We start from the raw sequence: 19,374 nt of genomic DNA, 5'->3' as shown, positions 1-19,374 counted from the left end.
TTGTTTGTGACAAGACAACAATGTAGTAGTAGCATTGAAAAATATGGGAGGAGCTGCCCTAGCATTTTTCTGTTTTGGGATTTCTTTGAAAGCAATGTCTTTGTTCTTTTATTTCAGATTGACATTGGCTATGTTTATGATGAGCCTGGTAAGCCAGTTACTTCAAAGCTTCTTTTCCAGCTTGAAACTTGAAGTTGAAACATTTTATGAAATTTGTAAAGTCAATGAAAGTTGAAAGTGATTTGAGATTGCTGCTTTAAGTACTAACTTAAAAAATAATCCAGTAGTAAATAGCTCCTTTCAGTGGTTTGGAGATGAAGTACAAGCACCTAAAACTTGGATATTAGTTTTGGTATGAAAAGTCTAAAATGTGAAAAATAATGTAGAAACATTTGGTAATTGAATGAGTGTGCCACAATGTTTTGATGCCACTAGATATGGGGTTGTGTTTGTTTAGGTTTGTTTTGGGTTGATGTTATAATTTCTGCCATTTTGTAATGCATATTACTGGGATGTGTGGTCCTTGTTTTATTTTAGGCCATGCAGTTATGAGAAAATGGCTTTTGCTGAGTAATCCTGAAGATACAAATTCAGGAGCTAAAGGATATATCAAAGTCAGCATGTTTGTCCTGGGAACTGGAGATGAGCCCCCAGTAAGTTTCACTTAAATGTTTTTCTTCCCCTCTCCACTCCATGGATATTTATTCAAGTCCCCCCAGCATTTTGAAATGCACTTTAATTCACTCTGTGAGCAGTATTTCAAAGTAAAACAATATTTACATGTTGTTGCAAGGGCATTCACTACTACTAAGTGCCAAACTCAAAGCTTATTTTGTTATTCTGACTAATTAAGCAACCTCTGGACCAGCTCTGAGTGTGTTGATTCATAGATTCTTGGAATGGTTTGGGTGAGAGTTGTTTGCCTTTTCTACTTGCAGTAAAATGTCTTACTGTAATATTCATCTTGAAATGAGTATGAAAATTGTATCAAGTTGGTGTTGTACAAATGCCAAAATTATTTTAAAAGTTTGTTTATAATGGGCTCCTGCAATTGAGTACTTTAAAGACAATAATGTCAGTAAAATAGTTTAGGTAGAATTAATTTTTGTGAAGAATTGTGGCGTTATGAAGAATCTCATTCTTTATAATGAAACTGACAATCTTCTGTCTGAAGAGTATTGGTGGTACCAGTTAAACAAGTCACCTTAATTCTGTACATTATGCTTTTTTATATACCAGATGCTGTGTATCACTGTATTTCCCAACAGGTTGAAAAAAGGGAAAGAGACAATGAAAGTGATGATGTGGAGAGCAATCTGTTATTACCTGCTGGAACTGCACTTCGATGGGTCACTTTCCTTCTCAAAATCTACAGAGCTGAGGACATTCCACAAAGTACGTAGCTTCTTACCACTTGTAGTTGACTACCATTAGAAATACTCATGTTAACTCTCCAGAAACATTCCTTGAACATGAAGCATCTTGAGTGTTTTACATTTTCATTTTAGCCAATAATCCTGTGATTGCTTAAGTGGCCCATTTCATGTCCCTTTGTAATACTCAATTCTTATGAAGGGTAATTTAATGTCTTGAATTAGTAGTGTTTGTCTGTTGCTGAGTGGGCAACACAGCTTCTAACAGTGAGGAAGGGTCACCATCGTTAGCCCTTCTCCAGCTGCAGAAGTTACATGCATATAACTAATGTTCAAGTACAACAAACATTGCACAGACAAGCAGGATGTTTGTTCATGTCTAGCTCAAGTATACTCTGCATGTGTCAGTGTCCCTGCCAATTCTTGAGAACTTAACCAGACAGCTGGTTGCCTGCAGTCCTCTTTTCTAAGGCTACTTAGATCCTAGTAGATAAATAGTAGTGCTGATGGCCTCCTGCACCTTCCTCTTCCCAGCAATTTATTAGTTCTTCATAGGTGCTGTTTTGGAAGGGTGAAAAGGCCACAGGACTGCTGAAATCAGTCAGCTACTGCTGTGACGGCCAAGGCTGGCTATATTGTCAGTACCCTGCTCCTGAGTGGTCAGTGGAAATAAGTAACTAAGAACTGGTTGTATCTCAGAAAGCTGCTTCCAATTACGGGTTTTAAGTTGAGCACCATAAGCTTAAGTAAACAGCCTTGGAGGGCCTGGGACTTTGTAAGAACTTTGACCTGAATTTGTGTAGTGAGATTTTACTTATCAACCCTATATTGCTGAGAAGGCAGTTTCTCTCATCGTATGCTCTATGTGCTTTCTGAATATACGTGGCTTTTTTATCCCTTCTTAGCATAATTTCTCACCTATGTCAACAAACGACAGTATCTATAGGTACATGCATAACATTTTTTTAAATACAACTATGTCTCTAAATTCAGGAGCACATGAACACTCTTTATGATGTTTCAAAAAAAAAATTATATTCTTGAAATTGCTCCTAAGCCTAAATCCTCAATTTTTACCAGCAACACTATTCAGAATTTGTTTATCAAGTTAGATGTTAACCTAACTAGATATCTGTAAGCTGGTTGATTTTTCGGTGGGATACCTATGGGCAATTTACTCTTTAGGCTGAATAAATAAATAAGCATAAACCTTGGTTTCTTCTTTGACACTTCTCCAGTGGATGATGCTTTTGCACAGACTGTGAAGGAGATATTTGGAGGAGAAGCAGACAAAAAAAACCTGGTAGATCCATTTGTAGAAGTTTCTTTTGCTGGGAAAAAGGTAATTTAGTAAATACCTGAATCTTTGCATTCTTATAATAGTCCTAGGAATAAAATTTGCATGCCAGTATAAATGCTTAAATTTACTGAAATAATGGAAATAAAAAAGCATTAACCTTAAAATTTACTTCATAAAACAAGGGCAAACTACAAGGTGGAAGCGAATGAGTGTAAAGGTGATGACTAGTAAATAGAATGTATGACTAAATGCTAGGAACTGATGGATGCCAAAGAGCTTGCCTACCAGTTGTTCCTGATTGTTGGGGAGTTTTTTGTACCTTACTTTGTAGATTAATAATGTATTCTGGTGCCCCCACCTTAAGAAGAATATTGAACTGCTGGAGCAGGGCCAGAGGAGGGCCATGAAGATATCAGAAGGCTGGAGCACATCTATGGGAACAGTGTGAGAGAGCTAGGACTGTTCAGCCTGAAGAAGGGAAGGGTCCTGGGGGACCTTATAGTGGCCTTCCAGAAAGGGTGTGAGACACTGGAAGGTTGCCCAGGGAGGTAGTGGATGCCCCGTCTCTGGAAATGTTCAAGGCCAGGTTGGACAAGGCCTTGAGCAACCTGGTCTAGTAGAAGGTGTCCCTGCCCATGGCAAGGGGTTGGAGCTAGATGGTCTTTAAGATCCCTTCCAACCCAAACCATTCTATAAATCTATGAATGTATTTTCCTTAGAATACCAAATTTGAGATGCAATACAATTGCATAACCTATATTCATTGCTAGCCAATCTTTTTTCTTAAGAAGGTGTCAGCCCTTTATTATGTTAGTCAGGTCATCACGACAGTAATGTAGAGGATATTCAGTAGACATGATTAGCAAATAATACTGGCTTTGTCGTAGAATATTTCCTTCATCTACTCTAAAATCTGCATAAAGCAAGCTGGAATCAAGTAATTCTGTAGTCTCATTTCTCTGCTGTGATAAAAGTGATCAGTGTAGTGTGAAAGCACATTGAAGTGTAGCTAATGGAAATAACAAGCTTTTTTCCTGTGGGGTAACTCCAGTCCTAGGTTTAAACGTTGTGCATATGCAGAGTGGTTTAGCAGTATTTACCATTTGGAGACTAATGGCTTACTGCAGCATAAACCACTCAGGAGTTATCATTAACTGCTACCCCTGACCATACCAAACTGAATGTGATACACCTATATTGTAGTTCATGTAAGCTTTTTTGTCTATTTCATCTTAGTTATGCTGTATTTAATTTTTTACAGGTTTGCACAAATATAATTGAGAAAAACGCTAATCCAGAGTGGAATCAAATTATTTATCTTCAAATCAAGGTCAGGGTTTTTATCTTGTTTCTATAGAAAGCACACATCCTTTTGGAACTTAAGGCATTAACATTACCGAGGTGAAATATGTAATGGGTTCTTTTATTGTGCCTTTTTTCCAGTTTCCCTCCATGTGTGAGAAAATAAAACTTGCAGTTGTTGACTGGTGAGTTTGTACTTTTAATCAAAGTAATTGACAAGGTAAAAGCTATAAAAGGAAGACATGTCTAGTTCATGATACAGCTCACTATTGTGACGAGCCATTATTATCTGTGTTAATGGTACTAAAGCATTCCAGTTGTTATAAAATGTGTGTACACCATCTTTGAGTGCATTTAAGTCATTGGTAGCTTATTTGTCTGTAGGATGACCTGCATTATATTTAAATATAATCTTTCTGATTTTCTTTTTGTAGGGATCGTCTTACAAAAAATGATGTAGTAGGAACAACATATTTAAGTCTTTCAAAAATTGCTTCTTCTGGAGGAGAAGTTGAAGGTAATTGATTGAGCAGTATGTAATTTAGTGTCTTCTCTTGTGTTATTATAAGGAATAGTAAAGATCAGTGCTCTAAGAAAGTATATCTTTTTGTGCAGTTCCTCCCTTCTGTGGCAACAAGATTATCTGTTTCTGGAGTTTTCAAAACAATGCTCCTAAAAAATATATTTTTTAAAACCACATCATCAGGGAAATAGCAGTAATGAATTAAAAATTGTGTTCTTTTATACCTAGTTAAGAAGTTAATCAGATTTGTGAGTACTTTCCCAAATTCAGAAAACTGTGATATGACAATCTATCATCAGTGAGACATGGAAATGTACTGAAACACTTAATAAGATATTTAATTTAAAACTCATCCAAAGTCATTATTTCATAATTATTACTTCACTGGGCACTAGTAGACAAGACTTCTTTTTCCACCTTATAAGCATGCCTGTTGTTTCTCTGGGGAGAAAAATCTAAAAGCTGAGGAATGTTCCTGAGTAATTAGCTGACAGGAACTGTCTAGAACCAGCTGCTTATTTCCTATATACTAATAGGCCACTTTGAGATGTTGGGGGAACTTGCATCAGTCTCTGTTCAGTAGCTTACTAGAAATGAGCACTGCATATTGTTGCATAGGTGCTCCAAATGAGTACTTAGTAATCCTTATTTCAGTAGCTTCACTGAATGAAGAGTTGAATTTCAGTGTTATGATGTCAAGCAATTTATTTGTTTCAATCAGTATAGATGACTGGATATGTGATTCCATAGAGGTTTAAAACCAAAACTGATTAACTGCAAGAAAAAAAATTTAGTTAGGCAGGATATTAAATTCCTAACGTATTGTCCCCATTGGAAAATACTTTTGTAATAAAACTCCCTTTACAATATTATAAGAACTTTTTTGTACCATGATTTTGGGAAATATTAGAAAACCCTTCTGTTACATTTATGTTATAACACTGTGATTATTGATTATTTCTTTGTGACTCGTATCTATAATCTTCTCTCCTTTTTATACCAAGATCTTTATTACAACCAAGACAGCTCAATGACAAGGATTCTGTGTTAATTTGCCAGAATAGAGTTTTAAAGAACATAGTATGGCATATTAGTTGTCCATACAGAATTGTAAAGTTCATGGCTAAACAGGCTTAACATTTGTTATCTATCTACACTAGGTTGAAGGATATTGGCTCAAAACCATTTCCATCATTGTCACAATAAGAATCTAAATTACTATTTTTTTTCTGTTGTTTTTATGAAATCTATGATGCATTCTTCTCAGAGACAGACTGGTTTGTTCTTAAGCCAAGTATTTACCTTGCTGGATAGAACTGTATTTTCAGTCATATAACTTCCAAGTTATAACCCTGTCCTCTTAGAAGTACTGTTGTTGAAGTAAGACTTTATGCAAACATTCTTTTAGTATATCCCACACAAAACCAGAGGCAAGGGTAAGGTTTACAGAAAAAGGCAATGGGAAATCAAAGACAGAAGGGTTGGGCTGTTAGGGAAGATTCAGCTCTGGGGAGACATCTGCACTTCACATAGAAGTGTGTAAATTGAACTGCTGCTGAGTCCACAGTCATCAATACCTGGATTTGAAAGTCTAGATACTTAGTACTGAGAAAATTTTTGTCTTATATTCCCTCTTTGCTCAGGTGCTGATATTGAAATAAGCTGTTTCCATGTAAAATCATAGTTTATATTATATTCCCTTGAGGTCAGTGCCATGCCTGAAGCCTCTTCTGACTTCTAAGGGATTGGGAAACTGAACTAGCCTTCAATACATTAAATAGCCTAATGGGCCCTGAATAGTAGTGGTTTTCTTAAGTATTCTTGATGTTCTTCTGAAATAATTGTTGAAATTTTTATTTTGTGGGATGGAGAACTATACAAAGCTGAAACAGAAACACCAAAACAATCTCTTTTGTCAGTTTGCAACAGTGTGAGAGCTGAAATCCCCGTCCCACACTGACAATAACCAGGCTAGCTCAGTCTGGAAGCAAATGAAAGCTTTATTTACAGGCAAAACTACAATCTATGATGAAATGCAATGAATATGTACAAATATACACTATTCACAACATTCACAAATGTGTAAAGTCAACAGAAAAGCACAACCAATCCCCCTTTGCTTCCCCAAAGGGGTCTCGTTCCCAGCCAGAAGGACTGCCCCCAGGCCTCCCTGGCAGAAGGCAGAGTCAAGAAGCAGAGAGGCTGTTAGACTTAGCTTGTCAAGGTCCATATGTTATCTTCAGCCAGAAAAGAAGAAGCAGGCAGACAGAAGCTGAGCAAGCTGAAACTGCCCAACTCCCCAACCTTGTTTTGAGTGGAGATTCTTAAACACTTCTCTCTCTCCAATGGAAGTGTTTAGAATAACCATTATTTTGCTTTCTTACGCCCAATAGTGATTTATTTACATTCTTTCACTTTCTCTGCTCGAACTTAGTGAAGAATAATTAAAAAGACTGTCTTAAAGCCATCGCACAATTGCATACTTTTCTTTTTTTTTCTCCTCTCTTCTTTGAAATTTGTACAAGAAGAGTAATACCTTCATATTTCAATAAGGAAGCAAAATTCTAGCCCACATGAACTTCGTTTTTTCTCGGGTCTTCAACTTTATTTTTAAAGCAGATTGCTTTGTGATGTGTTTGTTTTTAAAATACCGTTGTCACTTGTCATGTAACTTCTTCTCTTTTCATAATATAGAATTTTCATCTTCGGGAACAGGGGCTTCGTCATATGAAGGTTTATATCTTCGTCTGTTACTGATTTTGCTTTCCATTGCCCAAACTGAGAAGTACTGCCAAAGGAAAGCCCATCATCTTAAAAAACAAAAAGAAAAAAAACAACAAACCCCAAAACTACTTGTCTGAAAGACTTCAACATTATGATTAAAGAGTATCAAACATAACTGACTGTATAAAACAGTTTTGGCACTGGAACCGGTTTGATATTTGGCTGGTGCTTTAAGCTGTGTTTGAGTTGAGCATGCAGTTGCTTCAATTATAAAGTGCTTATCTAACAATGGCTTTCAGTTTTTAACTTGACTATGAGATTGCTACTATATTCACAGGTGCACAGCCCTGCAGAAGTAAATAACTGCCTAAAATAATTAGTGGCTGTTTTGCTTATGCTTAGTCATATAAATAAAGTTTGGACAATGAAACCTGATTCTGTTAAAACCTGGAGAGAGGGCTTTTTATGTAACTATCTACATTGACATCCAGTTTTGAAAGATTGTGGTAAATATATATATATATATAGAGAGTTAGAAATAAATACAACTGGAGTGCAGTTGGAAGGCAACATCAACACAAATATTTAAATATGTCTTAATAATATTAAGTTAAATGGGATGTGAGTACTTCAGTGTTAGATTTTATTTTTTTTTTATAAATTGGACAATATTCCAACAAGAGTTGGTATTCTTTTAATTCAAATTTTATCTGTTTCTGGTTCCTAGGGTAAGGATGTGAAAGTATTCAAACAGAAAATACAGAACTGTAAAATTCCATTTTGTACTTTGCTGTTTTTGTGTGACTCTGTTGAGACTGTGTTCCTTCCAGTTGTGTCACTCAGTAGTCACAGTGGCACAGCCATACAAGGCATAACCCTTTATTGTCACTTTTTATCTCAGCTATCCTTTCCTGTGGTACATGCATCTGTCTTTGTGCTGCAGTGGTATCTTTCGCAAGGCTTAGAACCCAATTCTCTTTTTTTTTTTTTTTTTTTTTTTTTCATACCATGATCATTTGTTCAAAGACATAAGCTAGGATACAAGAAGGAAAAGAGTATAAAAACTTCCCTGATTGCACATAAATTATGCATATTTTTCTGCATGTGCTTTGCTTACCTTGTTCAAACCCTGTTGCGCTACTCATCAAATTTATCAGTCAATAGCCTTTGCAAGTGTTTGATTGCTACTTGCTGAAGTGTAGATTTTAATTTGCCTATTAAAAATGCTTCTTAGAAACTCATTCATCTTTTAAATTTGCAAGGCATGACTGCAAACCCAAAAGATAACACTAGTAATACAATAAGACTTTGCTATGTTTTTTTTTTCCTGCTAAAAACAGGAACACACCTAAAAATATAAAGTTATAACATTAAGCATTAGCAGTGGAAATACTTTTTCAAGTTTTTAGATATCTTAAATATCTGGAAATAAACAATAGATTTGGTGTTCAGTTTCCTATCTTAGCTATTTAAACCAACAGTTGGGTTTTGTTGTTGTGGTTTTTTATTTTTTTAAGCTATATTTAGCAGATTAAAATTTCCCAGTTTTGCTGTGGAATAAGAATGGTATACAGATTAGAGTTTATTGTCATCAAAATTTAATGAGACTTGACAGAATTTGGAGGCTTTCAGTCCTGAATGAATTTTAGCTTGGTGACAGGGGAGGTTTGAGAGAAACAACGCCCCAGTCACGATTAGAGTTTGCAGTAGTCTGTATTTTACCCTGAAGTATAACTACAGAAAAAATGTACTAAAAACTAGAACAGTAGGATTAACTATGCTAAACAGTAGGGCTTTTTTTTCCACTAGAGTTTTTTGTAGCTATTCAGCTACAGAAGTGGCTTATGCATTTAAGTGATTGTAGATGTTCTTTTGTTCAGTTCCATTTATTTTTAGAAAACATGTTTTCTGTTAACACAAGTTATTACTCTTTCACATAAATGAAAACCTGATACTTGGAGTGGTGCAGAAGTTTTGTGTATTGTGTGGGGTTTTTACTGCATGAAGCAGTACCTACTAAGTTCTGGACAATGAAGGAGGGGATTGGGAACAACTACAGCTGGTCACTGGTATAGTTACTTTAAAGTCATATAGCATACCCAGAGAATAATGTGTTCTGACTTTACTAATAACTAATACCCAACTAATATCTAACATTTGTTCTACTGGGTTTTATAGAAATGTTAATCATTTTTCTGGCTCTGAATTATAATTAACAAAGATAAAATGGTCATGTTTTCTTTTAGCAAACACTGGAGATACTGAAGTTGGCTTTTTACCAACTTTTGGACCTTGTTATCTAAACTTTTATGGAAGCCCAAGGGAATACACTGGATTTCCAGACCCATATGATGAATTAAACTTTGGAAAGGTCAGTTTCTTTATTATTTTTAATAAAATAATTATCCTTGATTTGTTTTAATCAATGAATGAATATTTTTTAACGTGGTTTTGGTTTCCATTGTACTCCTTCTAATGTTTCGTTTTGAATAATATTTTACATTTATGATTAATAAGTGTGATAGTATTTTGCATTGTTACCTGTTTTGGTTATAAAGGTGGTTTTGAAGGAGCAGCAGTGGTTTTGATGATTTTCACTATCTGTACCTTTGCATGCATTTGTGTTTCTTATTTCCTTGTTTTTGTAAATATATATTTTTTTCTCTTCTAGTATTAATTAAATCCAACTGCTTCATTTCATTTGTCCATGCCTCTGCAGACAACACTTTAGTGAACCCCAATTTTCATGTACAGCCAAAGAAAAAGTATGCTACGTTAGAAGAAATACACAAATTTTAATTCAGTGTGTGATTATGTTACAGGGAGAAGGAGTTGCTTATAGAGGGAGAATTCTGGTTGAACTCTCTACAGTATTTGAAAGCAAACCTGTTAATAAAAAGTTAGAGACGATTCCTAATGATGACTTACTGGTTGTTGAGGTAAGTCCTTGTTTTACAGTCAGTGTTGGTAATCGATGTGCTGTGACTGACTACTTTTTGAGAATGATCTATCGTACTGAAATTGAAACAAATTAATTGAATCTCAGAATTAAGAGAGGTGGGTATTGATGGTGTGGCTACAAAAATGAAATCTAAGCATGAAATCTTAATTTGAAACTTTTTTTTTTACTCATAAATACAGTAATTTATTATAAACACATCTTTTTGATTGCTTCTCAAAAAGACAAAAAAATATTTGCATTATTATTTCCACTAAGAAATTGCTGTTATCTTCTATAATTGTGGATCCCGTTTTGCAAATATTGAAATGCAAATAAAAAGATTTTTTTTTTTTTTTTTTTTGGTAGAAGTACCAGCGTAGACGGAAATTCTCCTTGGCTGCTGTGTTTCATTCTGCTACCATGCTGCAAGACACTGGTGAGCCTATCCAGTTTGAAGTTAGCATTGGTAACTATGGCAACAAGTTTGATACCACGTGTAAACCTTTGGCATCAACAACTCAGTACAGTCGTGCTGTTTTTGATGGTAAGGATGACGCTAGTATGGATATAAAATGACGTAAACTCCTGCTATTTTACAGCTTTGGAATGACATCCCTAACTGTTAAAAACATTGTAAACATGAGAGAAAAGAAAGTGTGGCTCCTCACAGGTTTTGAGATTAGATTTGTTACGTTTGCAGTGGTTAGGCTGCAAAGCCCACTAGGGTTATTAAAGAAATACTTAACAGAATTTCAATGAAATCTTTTAGCCATATAGTAGATCTGAAAAACTGGTAGAAAAAAGTCATACTATTTTAAGGTGCCTAAAATTTAGGGATTAAATAGAGAAAATACCTTTTGAACATTATGATTCAGAATAAAATGAAAGCTTGTTTTAAACCAGGTGTCTGGCAGTTTAAAAGAAAACAACCTAGGTGGATTACAGGAAAATGTATTTTGGCCCTAATTTTTTTATTAACTGCAAAAAGTAGAAATTATTTTTCTGTGTATTAAATGAAGCAAACAGGTTTATTCTGGAAAATATTTTAATATTCTATTTCAGAGATACACTTATATTAATGTACTATCTACAGTGTTCAATTATGGGAAGTAATAATAACCATGATAACAGATAACTTACTGAAAAAATGCCATTGGAGTTTGAAAGTTTACCATTCAGCAGATGCTGCAGTGGCTGAAAAATACAAACCCTTTGATAAATTTGGACTAGCTACATAAATGAAAGAATTGTAGGAGCATGTGCAATGTACACTATATGTTCCTGCCATGAATTCTAACTCTAACATACAAATATTTCACACCAGGTAATTATTATTACTACTTGCCATGGGCAAACACAAAACCAGTTGTAACACTGACTTCTTTTTGGGAGGACATAAGTCATAGATTAGACCCTGTGAATGTAATCCTAAACATGGCTGAAAGACTGGTAAGCTTTCTTTTACTTATATGCTTTTCATTTTCAGCATGGTTTGGTTGGTTTGTTTGTTTTTTTCATTTAGAACTGTAATAAAAAAATTACATTTTGGGTAAATTAGGAGACAGTTTTCTGACACTTTTCCCTCCTTTTTTTCATATTCAAAATTAAATGCAGCTCATTGTAGCAAATGGCACTGCTAATCATAGGTCTGTATTATGGCAAGGTCCAGCACATTCTTGCTTGAATTTTCAGGGAATTCCCACAGGAATCACAGAATCACACAATGTTAGTGTATGGAAGGGACCTCTAGAGATCGAGTCTGACTGCCAGGCCAAAGCAAGATCACCTAGGGCAGACTGCACAGGAATGGATCCAGAGAAGGAAGGAAGAATTCTCAGTGTTGGTTAGAGGCATGTCTGTAGAACTGCTATTTGCTTTGCAAGTGAGGTACAATACCATGCATTGTTAAATACAGTGAGGAAGAATATATGAATAGTCCTGTTAAATGTCCAAACCTGAGCCATATTTGAGTCTTTTATTGTATTTGGATTTTAATCATGTTTATTTGTATGTATAAAGTCTTGAAATTTATATTGACTATAAACTGCTATGGAAGTTTATATGTGGAATTCCTTTTTGTTTAAATTCTTCAGCAATCCAACTTGGCCACCTTAAAATCAGGAATGCAGTCTAAAATACCTGAAAACCAATTAGCTGAGCTATGGTTGAAACTGATTGATGAACTTACAGAAGATATAAGGTAAAAGTACCTTTTTTATCTTTTATGTTATCATTCTAGGCCTGCTTAGAATCTTTGCAATTGCCTTTACTAAGTCAGAAAACAAATTCTAAGGACTATAAAACTGATCACCCCTATGAACTGGAATTCCAAAAGTCTCTGAAAGTAGTAACATGGCACGAATATTGCTGGTGAAGTAATCCACCTGGTTTTGTAATTCTCCTTTTATCTTATTTACTGTTAGTAATATAACAGCATCTCTTGGGAAAAAAAAAATCTAAGGCAGGACTGTTCAAAACATGTGAAATTCTGGATCTCTGCTGCTTTTTTACCATCTTGGCTTCTTTAGAATTCATCGTGTATGTTTGTTTACCCATGTTTCAATATTACTTCTGAAACTGAGGAGGGAAGAAATTCTGTTGTTTATTTATAAGGCCACAATAAAAAATTTTAAAACTATTTAGAGTTCAAGGAGCATAAAGATGATATTTTGAATTAGCTGTTAGTCAACATGTCTGTATGTATGGATTGTTTAGAAAAAGCAATAGGAGTCAGCACTTGAAGGTTTTGATGGAGAATAAATTCCAAATAGAGGAAGAAATTGTATGAGAAAGATTAATAGGTGGGGAGAGACCCTTGAAAACCATTAGATAAGTCAGTGATGAAACAGCACAGGAAAAGGAAAGGGAAATTGAGGAAATAACAGAGAATGTGGCATGAGAGAACAAATTCATCAGGCTGTAGAGCCAATATAAAAGTGAACAGAAGAAAAAGCAAACAATGGAGATCAGTATATACTAGCAAAAAATTACATGATGGAAAGCTTATGTTGAAATATAAACTAGTAACTTCATAGAATACATGCTGTGATCTGGAAGAAAGCATACTTTAGGAAAGCAAAATATGAAGGGCAAACTATTGTCATATGGAGCCATCTAGTGGCTGCAGCAACTTCAGGTTTTATTGGTTATGCCAACCCATCCTCCTGACACACATCTGCACTGTTGTTAAGTCAGTCCCTTATTTTATAGAATATCTTATCACTCAACAATTAGGGAGCAGTAGCACCTGGATAATATAAATCAAATTAGCTCCCATGCATGCTCCACTGTTGCAAAAAAGCTAATTTTTCCTGGGCTCTAATGTAATGCTGTAGGATTTCTTCCTTTCACTGAATGGTTATTCTGCCCTCTAGTGATTCAGAAGTTGTGTCATGAATTTCTTTTAGAGTTTGGTGGGTTTTGTGCCAGAGGGTTAGATAACTTTAGTCTTAGCCACAAGCTGTATTTGTATATTGAGTTCCTGGAATTTACAGTTTCCAGTGAAGGAAAGGTCTAAAGGCAGTGGTTTAATCATTGAAATACACAGTCTGAGACAATAATTTTCCAGTTTGAATATATAGAGAACGGGTTTGACTTGGTTTGGTTAGCAGTGATTATATTAAAACACAGACCTCGAGCTGTTCTGCATTTGTGCTTGTTATGTAAGCAATTTTCCTTGTTTACTATAAACACTTTGTCAGGTGGAAATTTCTGCACAAATAGATACTGTAGCATTGTTCTGATGGTTTTCAGTCACAGGAAATGACAACACTCAATCTGCTGCCACTGTATACATGCCCATATTTAGTGTGTGGCTAAATAAAATTCACTTAGACTATTAACCATCTTAAATATTCTCTTTTCAGTAAACCATTTCCTCTCATAGAAGGCAAATCTAATATTACAGTCCTTGACACTCAGATAGAAAAAATGCGTCTCAAGTCGCTCAAACAGATTGGAGAAGCAGCAGCAAGGATGAGAAATGAAGCTACTGATGTGAAAGCCACTCTGCCAGAAATTGAGGATTGGTTGGATAGATTACTGCAACTGAGTGAGGAGGTTAGTGCCATGCAGTACTAGTGATTCAGTTAGTTTAAAAGTAGCTGTCTAACACAAAATGGTGTAATGTTCACTGCTGATCAAGCATTATCTGCTCTTCTTAGAACAGTAATTTTAGATGCTATGTAAGTAACCCTGTTCTCCTATGTAATTAGGATTTACTTTAATGTAACTTTCCAGTATGTTAGCTGTCTCTGCTGAGAACATGTTGGAAAATAACCACTCTGTGATTTATAGAATAGACTCTATACTGTATAAAATTACAATATTTTGTTCTTTCCTTTCATTCAGAATTGCAGGTCAGTTTGCTGGTTCAGGGGCTGCTGGATATATGATATACTTCTGCAGCTTGCTTAGCCATAGTTAGCCACTTCTAATAGAATTAAATCTCTTTATTTCTGTGGGATTTTTTAATTTTCAGCATCATGTTAAGTTTTCATCTTAGTTATCTCATAATTCATGTTCACAACATTTTAGAGACTCTTTTTTCATTGTCACTTCACTGATTTTTTGAAAATAACAGTCATTTTGGCAGACTTGCAGCTGGCATACAAAGGTGCACACAAAGCTGCAAAAAGATAGCTTTTGCTGTCTTTTGCTAAAAAGTGATCTGCCTTTAACATGTAAGCATAACAAACACTTAAGTATGTAGCAAGTCAATCCAGAGCATTAGCATTTGGAATCCGTCACTACAGTCACCATAAATAAAGTGAGATACTAATTGTCTCTAGAAAAACTTGCAAAATACATAGGAATTAATTTTTTAAATAAAACTTCCTTGCTTTTCAACAATCTCAATGGTATTTTTAGTGGGGTTTTTTTCCATAATATGTATTGCATTATTTGCAAAATAAAACAATTTCCTCTCTGTCATAAATTCATGTTAATTATGAATTCTAGTTGACATAAATCTCATGTTATGTTTCTATTGTCTAAGCATTAGATTACTTTAACATTTTGTTCATTACCATTCTTAACTTTCCTTTCCCCCCAAATAATCCACAGCCACAAAACAGTATGCCTGATGTAATCATATGGATGATCCGAGGGGAGAAAAGACTGGCTTATGCTCGTGTTCCGGCACTCCAAGTGCTGTATTCCACAACAAGCCCTGAATCATCTGGTAAATACTGTGGAAAGACCCAAACAATCTTCTTAAAGGTACTGGGTTTTTTTCCCCCTTAAAAAAATAACTCCCTAAACTGTGATGCCTTCTGACATGAGCACGAAACATGTGCATAAACTATAAACAATGAGGTGTCGAAATTCAGATGAAAAGAGCCAACTGTATATAGCTTCTTCAAAATACCTCACAAATGTAAAGTTCGTGCATGCCAGATGGAACCAGCATCAGACCCTAACTTTGAGGCTTTTCTGAAAGAGTTCACAATTGTGATAGGGCTTTTAAAGTGTTTCTGAGGTTGGTGTTTTGGGGTTGGATGGGAATGGAGACCATCAGAGGGAATAATTAGTGTAAGTAAGAGAAGGTCCAAAAAAGTATTTGAAGTTTTGGCTAGTGTTCGGCAAATCATATAGTGTGTGTCAACACCCAGAAGTTTCCTAGTATGTCTTTCCATTGAGTCATACTCTTGAATGGGAATATTTTTCTTCTTTTTTTTTTTTTTGTGTGCCAGTACCCCCAGGACAAGACGAAAGATGTCAAAATGCCTGCGGAGCTGCGAATTAACATTTGGCTTGGGCTCAGTGCAGTGGAAAAGAAGTTTAATAGCTTTGCAGAGGGAACGTTCAGTGTTTTTGCAGAAATGGTATGTCTACCATTCCTTTCTTACTTTAGACTTAAATATGAGTGTTAGGAATTAAATGAAATGGAGTTTTTTGTATTACTTTTTTTCATGCCAGGCAGAAAGGGAAAGTAGTATTTATTATACTGAAATAAGTAGACCTCATTCAAGTCCATTGTCCCAACCAGATGAACTTCAGCAGATCAGATTCTGAACTGGTTCATCAGGTAAAAATCTGGTTAACTCCAGTGATTTTTGAAGACATTTATTTTTGATTTTTATCAGTGCAATTAAGATTGGGATCTGGACCATTATGTTTTGGCATGTGAATAACCCTTTTATTTTAATTGCTTCTTCACTTCTGCAAATAATAGTTGGATAGAAGTGGTTTTGTTTTATAATCGTTCTTTTGTAGAAGTAGAAAATTTACTGTTACAGGAAAAAACTGGTCAAAACCGGTAGATTTTGCTGACAAAAGCCTACAATGTGATAACATTTCAATGGTAAGAGTTAACAAATCTGGAGTAAAAATGCTTGAAATAGTCCCGCAGTATATAGTAGAGAATTTGAATGAAAATGGTAAGTGACAAATGTCTTTCATATGGCCCATCACCTAATGGTGTATCTAGTCCAGTATCAGTATAATAGCTAATGAAATGATATTTTTACAGGGGCTTGTGTTACCATTGTACTTGTGCTTAAATATTTAGTAATGCTGCAGTAAGTCACTGAACATAGTCAGTGGATATTCAGAGCCATTGTTTAAGACGTTATCGAGTAATTTTTTGCTCTTCATACAGCAATCCAACAATTTTGCAGGAAAAAGAGAACAAAACTCAAGACCATCATAAACTGTGAATAATCCCATTAGCATATAGACTGGGCTGACATCAGAATCATGCCCCTGGTAGCTTCCATCATAAGACTCTAATTCAGTTTTACATGCTGCAAATGATGAAGTTTTAAATAGGAGGAGACTTGAGATGAAGAAGAATGAGAGGATCATGCATTTAGGGAACAGAAGAAACTTTTTTGAATAATGTAATGAAATTTTATTTAACAAAGATTTGATTTGGAGGCAGTTTGACCGTAGCTGGAGGTGGGCATTGAGAAGCTAGTGTAGTTTAGCAGTGGAAGCATTGTTTACCTGGCAGCATAGAAGAAAATTTAAGAAATTAATGATGACATTGCAGAATGCTTCATTATTCTTAAGGGTACTGCTTGGGGTTTTTTTCCTTTCTTCTCAAACAGTATGAAAATCAGGCTCTTCTTTTTGGAAAATGGGGTACTTCAGGACTCGTTGGTCGCCACAAATTTTCTGATGTCACAGGAAAAATCAAACTGAAAAGAGAGTACTTTCTACCCCCTAAGGGCTGGGAGTGGGAAGGAGAATGGATGGTTGATCCTGAAAGAAGGTTAGATTTTTATTTATTTTATACAAGTAGGAATAAAAGAGTTTAACTTCAAAGTGTAGATTAAAAGCTCCTCTGTTTTCTTGACTGAGAACAAGATTTAAAGCTGAACTTTCTAGGACAGCAAAAGCCTGTTGTTAATGAGACTAAAATTAAAATGACCTTTTTTAAAAAGTAAAATAAACATGGTACTGAAAAATTGCATCTGTCCCCTAGGAACCAATTTACCAGGTTCTCAGATGCTGCTGTGATGCTTTCAGCCAGATTTTCCACAGATAGAAACCTGATATCCAATATGAAATTGCAGATCATATTGTATCAACATCATTACATTGTTTGCATGGTCGCCCCAGTGGATGGGGTTTTGTGTTTATTTCACTAAGTGTCAAGAAGTTCCATTGTCCTCGTTAATCAACCAAACTGACTCAAGGCAGGGATTGTTTCAGAGCCTAAGACTGTGGTTCCATGTAACAATTCCTCCTCTGGCATGAAGTGTCAATGCTCCCCCAGCTCTAGCAGATTCAGTCAGATTCTGTCAGAAGTTTTCAGCTCCTGAGTTGTGCCAATTCAGCTGTTTATGTTGCCACTCTTTAAACCAGCTTTAATTTAAAATTACTTGCTTCACAAAGAAAAGACAGCCTGAGGAAGAGATTCTTTTATTTTTTTTTCATAGAAGAATAGGTGCAGCCTTTGAAAAATTCCTATGGTCTGATTGTAAAAAAAAAAAAATAGATTGTATTCCATAGCAACAGGATTGTTGCTATAGAAAAACAGCGCAGGAAAAATATGTGCTGCTATTTGATCAGTTTCCCAAATTATAGCTATTAATAGGTATCAATGAACGGATTTATTTTCATATTCAGTTAACAGGTGTTAGTTCAGTGAATAATCTGAAATGAAAAAAAGAAATAACAGGCATGGAAATATTTTCTCAGATAATGGAACCCCCCTACTGTTAAAATGTGAAAGTGCATTTGTGCCTTGCATCAGCTTATACTGGAAAATCGTCTGCATGGCTTTACTTGCCCAGCAGGTGGCATTTTAGAACGTACTTTTGTCCTTGCAGAATCACAGCGAATCCCAACTGGAAATCAAGGCTATTTTGTCTGATTTTTTTAACGTTCTCATTTCTTTTACTTACAGTGTAGAAAAATATTAGCCAATTGCTTGCTTGCCCTGTCAGCAGCATAAAGGGGAACAAAATTAAGTACATTGCCAAATTTTATTGCATAACTAACTGTATAAAAATTAGAGATGCATGTAATCATTCTGCGCAGTCTGGGGGTTTCTGCACTTAAACACGTTATTTTTTCTTTTTCCAAGAGGAATTATTGAAAGCAAATCCTGGTAACAGCAGTTAAAACACACGTGCTAGTCACTCATTCTTCTAAATATGTTCCTTGTCTTACCTACTACTACTGCAGTTGCTTCAGCGTTGAGAAGACATTCTAAGGAAATAAGTAAACCTCATATAGATGATAGCTACACTGTACTCTAGTAACAAAACAGACACCTCACAAAGATGGACAATCTGGAATTCCAGCACACACGCATGTTTTTTTACATTGTTTCTATATATTCTGTGTAGCTAACAAAAATACATCTAGTTTAGTATTATATTTACTTTGGACTTGCAGTTTGCTGACTGAAGCTGATGCTGGTCATACTGAGTTTACTGATGAAGTATATGAAAATGAGAGTCGCTATCCTGGAGGGGAATGGAAAGCAGCTGAAGACAGTTACACAGATGTGGTGAGCTATTTTTCACTGGAAAGTAAAGGTTTAAGAGAAAGAGTTCTAGAATTTGCTATACAGTGTATTTCGTCTATTAATGCACTGAACTGTTATGTTTTCCCTGCATAAAAGAATGGAGAAAAGGCACCACCACCACGTGAATTCACCTGTCCTCTTGGATGGATGTGGGAAGATGATGCTTGGAAATCTGATTTGAATCGAGCAGTGGATGAGCATGGTAAGATTTACTGCTTATCTGCTGAT

General features: G+C 35.4%; 1 protein-coding gene across 1 annotated transcript in view; it reads left to right on the top strand.

The window, feature by feature from the left end:
* Positions 1-19,374, top strand: part of MYOF (myoferlin) — a 65,065-nt gene that overhangs the window by 23,644 nt on the left and 22,047 nt on the right. Inside the window, exons 10-28 of the mRNA XM_054382219.1 lie at positions 118-148; positions 538-653; positions 1,269-1,395; positions 2,612-2,715; positions 3,935-4,003; positions 4,117-4,160; positions 4,410-4,492; positions 7,193-7,231; positions 9,469-9,593; positions 10,045-10,161; positions 10,530-10,707; positions 11,488-11,612; positions 12,257-12,363; positions 14,030-14,222; positions 15,228-15,383; positions 15,857-15,988; positions 17,216-17,379; positions 19,014-19,128; positions 19,243-19,348. Coding sequence (XP_054238194.1) covers positions 118-148; positions 538-653; positions 1,269-1,395; positions 2,612-2,715; positions 3,935-4,003; positions 4,117-4,160; positions 4,410-4,492; positions 7,193-7,231; positions 9,469-9,593; positions 10,045-10,161; positions 10,530-10,707; positions 11,488-11,612; positions 12,257-12,363; positions 14,030-14,222; positions 15,228-15,383; positions 15,857-15,988; positions 17,216-17,379; positions 19,014-19,128; positions 19,243-19,348 — 2,131 coding nt within the window. The remainder of the gene's footprint in view (positions 1-117; positions 149-537; positions 654-1,268; positions 1,396-2,611; positions 2,716-3,934; positions 4,004-4,116; positions 4,161-4,409; positions 4,493-7,192; positions 7,232-9,468; positions 9,594-10,044; positions 10,162-10,529; positions 10,708-11,487; positions 11,613-12,256; positions 12,364-14,029; positions 14,223-15,227; positions 15,384-15,856; positions 15,989-17,215; positions 17,380-19,013; positions 19,129-19,242; positions 19,349-19,374) is intronic.

This window comes from Indicator indicator, chromosome 7 (assembly GCF_027791375.1).
Source record: "Indicator indicator isolate 239-I01 chromosome 7, UM_Iind_1.1, whole genome shotgun sequence".
NCBI classification, from domain to species: Eukaryota; Metazoa; Chordata; class Aves; order Piciformes; family Indicatoridae; genus Indicator; species Indicator indicator.
The sequence above is the reverse complement of the archived record's forward strand: the minus strand, read 5'-3'. Positions and strand labels throughout refer to the sequence as shown.